At 32.8% G+C, this 7007-nt stretch overlaps 1 protein-coding gene across 1 annotated transcript; it reads left to right on the forward strand.

The window, feature by feature from the left end:
- Positions 1–181: 181 nt before the first annotated feature.
- LOC119192825 lies at positions 182–6702 on the forward strand (the record flags this gene model as incomplete). Its single annotated transcript, XM_037446581.1, is given in 4 exon segments — positions 182–518; positions 1210–1363; positions 1889–2096; positions 2508–6702. Coding segments are annotated over 4 exon segments (780 nt in total), but the record flags the coding sequence as incomplete, so codon positions are not given.
- Positions 6703–7007: the final 305 nt, after the last annotated feature.

A 7007-nucleotide genomic window follows, 5' to 3' on the forward strand; every position in this document is an offset into this window, starting at 1 on the left:
AAAATACAATTAGTTCTAAAAATAGAACATATAAAAAATAATAAGTCACGACGAAGGTTACAATCTCCAACAGTAAGGAAATAACGAAAAAAAATATACATTTCCCGTATCAATATTCGTATCTATTTCTATTTTGTGTACGCCCTCCATGTCATATCAAGACTCAACATTATTCTTGCAGACATCATGCGGGCTCGACCCACCTCAAACATACGACAGTCAAGAACCACTGGAGCGGTCTAAACCTGATAAGGAGCTGAACGAGACCTACACGAGACCTCTAGAGCCCCTGCAAAGGGACAAGTCACCGAACATACCTTTAATACCAGAGAAGAACAACTCGGAAAGTCTGCAGTACAAGTTAAATGAAGAAATAAATGCAGAGTCTAATTTCTTAGACTCGAACAAGCAGAATGTGAGCGAAGTGAGACATAGAAGGGAAGCGAAGGACGAGATACGGTCAAGTTCAGAGGAAATGACTCTCAGCGAGCAGTCGAGAGAAGTTGGCAGTGGACATGGTGAGATATTTCTTATCATCTTGTTTTCTGTCTTATAGTTATTAACTATAAACATTGTTATTTACCGACGGCATACTTCATCATATTAGTATAAATTTAATTTTTCAAAAATATTTGTCGTTATTCCATATCTTTGAAACCCAAAAAACATGTCTTAATTTGTGTCTCACTGCGATCCGTATTTAGTAATTTAACTCATGTTGAGTCCTGATATATCGCAAAACTGAAGAGAGATAGTATTTACTATAAATTCGCACATAATGCTTATAATATTAGTATTAGTTTATGGTGTAGTTGTTACCCCAAAATCATTCCTATTATTATTTATATGTGTTATTATCTCCCTTTTCTGTCTCTTTCATCGTCTTTAAATCTAATAGTGTCATTTACTGCTTAAATCAAAACCCATCAAGTTTCAAGTTTTACTACCCATGCTTCTTACATGTGGACAGCTTTGACCAAAGATAATTATAATACATAGCATTTGCCCACGGCTCCGTCCGCATACCATTTTAGCCTATAACACTCAGTAATGTAGCTTTCTATTAGTGAAAGAATTTTCAAAATCGTTCCAGTATAGTTCAAACGATTAGCCCCTACAAACAAACTCACAAACTTTTCCCCTTCTTATATTAGTATAGACTTGGAAAGTACTAGTAACAATCAAATAACACAGATGTAATGATTGCAGAATGCGACACGGTCCGCTTCGGCATCGCGAGCAAGTCGATCAGCAACATGTCGCTGTTCGCGGAGCCGGTGTGCGCGCACCTCGCCTACAACTTCACCTACACCGTGCCGCTCTCGCACTGCCTCAACCACAAGAACATCGAGATCACCTTCCGGTATGTGTATTGTATGTCCGCCCGGATAGCGACCACCGTACACAAGGTGTTACAACCCGCCATATCAGAAGGGGCTAAGGCTTTATTGAAAAAAATATTTTCATTTCATCAAAATTTAGTAGGCACGGGTAAGAGGACGTACGGAGCGACATAGTCGTGAAATAACGACCAAGCTCCTTAAATAAAGATTTAAAAAAACCGCCATAATGGCTTCCGTATGTGTCGCGTTCCGGGACCATTCGGTATATATGCGGTTCCAACAGGGCGATATAATTGTGTCGAGGGGTAATCATCCCCCGTCAGTTGACATTCCACTCCATTCACCATAAGGTGTCTGATATTAATAGATCGGCGTATTTTGTTGAACAGTAAAGTATCACTTTTGGATTAAATATTAATAACTTACTTTTGGATGATTTGTGGGTTGTTACATTTTGGTCTATGGAGCTAATAAATCTAAAAAGAACTTCACAATGCACTACCATAAACAATGAGTTCAGCCTTCATACAATTTCCCTTCCACAGGTCAAGAAAACTAAAAGAGTTTCGACTCTGTGACGTCCATTGCAGCTACGACGACACTAAGACTTGCCAGCAGAACAGAGAGCTGCCGAAATTGGCCCCCGACGGGGACCTGTGGGGGGTCAAGATGGCCCTGGAGTGCAATATAGAACGGGTGCTGAAGATAAGGGCAAGGTTCACGCCGGGCAAAACTCATTATATCGTGTCCAGGGTAAGTGAAATATACCAATTAAGATAGTATGTGTTTAGGGCAAAAAGGCTCATAGCCAATGTTGTGACACATTATTAAATGTCTCTCTGGTCATAGCGTCAGAGATGTTACATTCCTTTTGGCCTCTATATGAAATAATAAATACATGGCTGAATACAACCCAAGTCTTATTAAACCAAACAAAGTTAACCATAGGCAAAAGAGAAATCAAAAGTTTCCTTTATACAATTTTTTTTTTAATAAATTTGTATACGCACACTGTTCGCATGTTCCATATTATGTATAATTTTCGATTACATCGTTTTAATTTTGCATACAGATTGCATTAGAAACGCATTATCAGCTCGTTTATAAAACGTGTGCATTGATCCAAACATACTCCTTGAAAAATGTTATATAATTTTTTCACAGGACTTATGCTACCCCACTCAAGAAGTGATGACACCGTACGTGGAATTCAATATTCGCATATACAGCGACTGTCATAATTAAATCTTAAATGACTGCAGCCAACACTTGAGACGTCAAAGTGGTATCTTCGACTATGTAATAGAGCGGAAATGATAGTCACCTCTTGACGTATTTTTTACCTTTAGATGGCAGTAATGCGTTGTTCTTCTAAAGGGGCTATAGCTTACTGGGCTAATGGTGACTTTTCAGTTTTTTGTCAGGCCAAGCGGTTAACGTATGAATTGATATTAAAAAAAAAGTTTTCGTCAATAGCAGCTACATATAAAGGCAACGAGGTGACTATCTTTTACGTGACGACTAAATACTATTTATTTTGAAAATAATAGTAGATATATATCTACTATATTTTGGGTATGACGTGAAATGCAAAAAAATGAGCCAATCATAATAACTAATTTGTAAGCGTGTCAAAAAAGCTTCGTTCTGATTGGACCGTTTTCACGATGGTTCAAATCGATCGGCATTGATTATGGAATACAATGTTAATGGCAAATGAAGGTAAAGTATAAAATGTTATAAAAATATATATCCTATTTTAAGATATTTATATTTCTGACCACCTAATAAAAAATTATAGTGCAATAAATCCGTCCTTAAACATTTATGTATTTCTATGTTGTTATTAAACGTCTATTTTGCAACGGTGCTTCATAAATATCTTGGCGCTTTTTCATATATTTTTCATTTATTTTATAGAGTTAAAAATAAGAATTTACGTTTCCCGAATAAAACTTGTTATACAAGAAACTGCAACTATATAGTTAATAGTAAATGCCTTAATATTAAAAAAAACTTACTACAGTAAAAATATGCCTACCTAAGTTTAACCAAATGAGAATGAGACGGCGCATTGTATTCATTCCCTTTTTTACATTTTATACTCTTTAGCAAGTCTGAGCGACTAAACAGCCTTAGCTGTCGCGGAACCACGGGTGGAAGCAAAAAAGCTCTCAATTTCAAGCAAGGTAGTTTGTTGTAGGATATCAGGGTGAGGTTATTGTAAAAATTGTCGGACAAGACAAATCGTCTCCCCTCTTAACCCTAGGCCGCCATGGGGCCATCTGTAATAGGTTCTTGATTGACTTACAAGAATGAGCCATAAATGATTTTCTAACACGCCTATGATGTTGGTACTATACCAACCAATATTGATGGTGACTTTGTCGACCTCTTTCAAGAATTGTGATTGATGGTATGAAAAACCATTGTCACAATTATTTTACGGATTTGATAGTTTTAAAAATATATGCTCGAGATTTTATTTATCGTTTATTTTTTGTAAAAAGGTTTTTTTTTATTTTATAAGTGACATGTTTTATAGGTTATGGTTTTTTAATATATTTTTTATCGGCGGTGGTAGCTATCATGTATTTTTATTGTTCTTTTTTTTTTGTAATTAATTAAAGCATATTCCCTGTACGTATTTAAAGTATTTTTGAAGCTTTATGATTAGTTATTGATATTATTTTTATTTTTAAGTTATAAATATTTTTTTTTACGTATTAAGGTATTATAGTCTGATACTCAAAAAAATCGTGTATACGAGCCATATTCTAATACTTATGTCATTCCGTATACAGGGGTATTAAATTCGCATTTTTTTTTAATGATATAAAGGTATCCTTTTTATTAGTAATTTGATTTACGACTTTTTTCTAAATTGAATATCATATACGTATACATTCCATACCAGTACTTAATTAGCTTAGGGTATATTTTGCATTATATTAAAAAATATTAAAATATTGTTGCTTTAAAAACACTCGGTATTTTTTTTTACAAATATGTTCTAAAATAATGCAATGAAGTATAGTTTTAGTTTTTCTAAGTTTCTCTTGCCATAACTTAGATGTTTTTTCTCGTATCACAAAAAAATCACATTGTAAATACAATTTTTCAAAATTAGATAAATTATGTTTTTTATAAAGAAAAAAAAAGTTTTTCTATTCATTTCTTTACACTAAAAGTATTTTCTTTCTAATTTCTTCAAAACAAAAGACGATATCTGATCTCTCTCTGTCTCTCTTAACTAACATGGTTTTATGAATTCTTTTAACTATTTGTCAGAAATATTTTTTCGTGTTATAATACAAATTTTGTATTGTTGATATTTTATTATCACTGACTCTGAATATATTTACTAAGTAAGTAATCTATTCTGACGTGACATCACTAATTTTGTGAAACTCAAATTGTAATGAATCTCATTTATGTGACATTTACAGCCGCTTTCAAAAATGATCCCAATCTCAATCTTCAATCCGAATCCGAGAATGAACCAATCAAAATAATTCATTTGTAAACGTGTCAAAAATCTTTGTTCTGATTGGTCCATCTTTGAGATCGTAAAAGCGATTGAGATCATTTATTCAAAATGGCGGGTAGCCATTATTTATGAATCTCAAAATTAAAATATTCTGTCACAAATAAGGCTGTTGACGGAATAATACAATATTACTTAGCAAGAGTAATGATTTAAAACTTTATATGGACATAATATTTTATTTACAAGAAATATACATTTTTATGCTCTGAAGTAGGTTATTTCAAGTTTTCTCAACACCTCTCTTTAGGCCTTGAACACAACTTCGAGTTTCTTCGTAACTAACTTCAAACAATAATATTTTTCCTTTTAAATGTAAAATATTATGACTCCGTGAAAAAAAGAATTGTTCTCGCTAAGTAATTTTTAATAAAATTCTCGTTTCTCTAATACAATGTACCTAAAAGATTTTTGTAGATCGTATTAAATAGTTATTAGTAGATTTTAGCTATATTAGTTAAGGTATATAAAGTAAGTACATTTGTTTAATGAGGAAATATCATGGTTGAAGTTTTTTTAATTCTATATTATGTCATGGTATCTGTAAATGGTATTGAGAATATATTTATAAATCATTTATTTTATTCGCATTTAGAAAAAAAGGGGCCATATAAATTACGTTACACATTTAGAAGGGTGAAGGGGGCAACGAAGTGTGACAAGCGTGAGAGTCATAAGTTTCGTGACGTCACATGGCAAAATCTTCAGTTTTAAAACATAGCATATTAATGGTAAACAAAGAACTTTAAAATATATTGTATATGGGTATACATATAAACTATGTGTAATAATGTAAAACCACATATGACGAGGACGGGGGGAGGGTCAAAAAGTCGTGAAAATCGTGTGACGTAGTTTATGGTTGGCCCCGTAATAGAATCTATCGGCGTCGCGAAATTCTTCCAGCGAGTAAGACAATTGTAGACTACATTACCAAGGTTACAAGGTAAAGTGTCATTTCTTTCATCACTAGTCTATCATTTGGAGAGTATGTCATGCGGTTGTTTTGTAGATTGCGGCGATTGCAACCAACAGTTGCCGTATTAATCGTAGTCAATATGTCGGTATTTATTTTGTATTCATCAAATAAAATCATCGCAAAAGTTCTCATAAAATAATCTGATAAAACATGATATTGACTTATTAAACTTATTTATTTCATAAATTATAATACACGATTGATAAATAAATCAATAAATAGTTTATTTTTATCATAAAAAATTAAAATATTGTTATGAAACTTTTACTTCTATGTATATTTCAGTCGTGGGTATTCATAAAGCTGTATTTAGCGTATCTATGTATTTTGTACTGAAGCAAATCAATAAAATTAAACAAATTATAATCAATTAGTAAGAAAGCTGTTTTTGGAAATTTTAATTCTAATAAAAATTAAAACATTGAAATTGATATTCATATTCCTGTGAACATTAAAAAAATATTCCAAGCAGCGCCATCTGCGTGGAAAAAAGTGGAACTATTGATTATTACACTGTAATTGTAATGTTGTATTTCAAGAAAAAAGTAGTTACGGGTTATAAAATAGGTAAAACCTTTAGAAATTCAGTTCGACAGCTATTTTGTAAGAAATGTAGTACATCCCAGTTTTTTTCTAATCAATGGCGTATTATCGAAACTATCTTTCCATACATGATAATTGAAATTAAACTGCTTTAATCGAGTAAATTCATTATTTCTTGAAATACGATTAAGTTATTGTTAGGGTAGGTTATGTCATGTATTAGTGTTTTAGATAAGTGTCCACAAATTTGTATTGTCTAAGTGATAATGGAATTAAATTGTAGAAATTTATTATTATTTTTATTTAACCTATAAAGAAACGTACAGTGGTGTAGATTGTCATAAGGGGCCTCATATCAAAATTTGTTTGGGGCCTTTTAAAGGAGTGCGAACTTTTACCCCCTTATTTATAGACGTTATTTATATAAGATCGGAGCATTGCTGTGATAACAAGTCTGTTCCTCAGCTTTGTTTATCTGACAGCTTGCTGTTTGTTCCGCTTTGATTATCTGACAGCCAACTAGATTTGTATCTCAATATTAGCCAATCACAACGGGCCTATGTCTACGCACTGCGAAGGCTGCTATGCCGTCAGC

Source organism: Manduca sexta, unplaced genomic scaffold (assembly GCF_014839805.1).
Source record: "Manduca sexta isolate Smith_Timp_Sample1 unplaced genomic scaffold, JHU_Msex_v1.0 HiC_scaffold_3234, whole genome shotgun sequence".
In the NCBI taxonomy this organism is placed as follows: Eukaryota; Metazoa; Arthropoda; class Insecta; order Lepidoptera; family Sphingidae; genus Manduca; species Manduca sexta.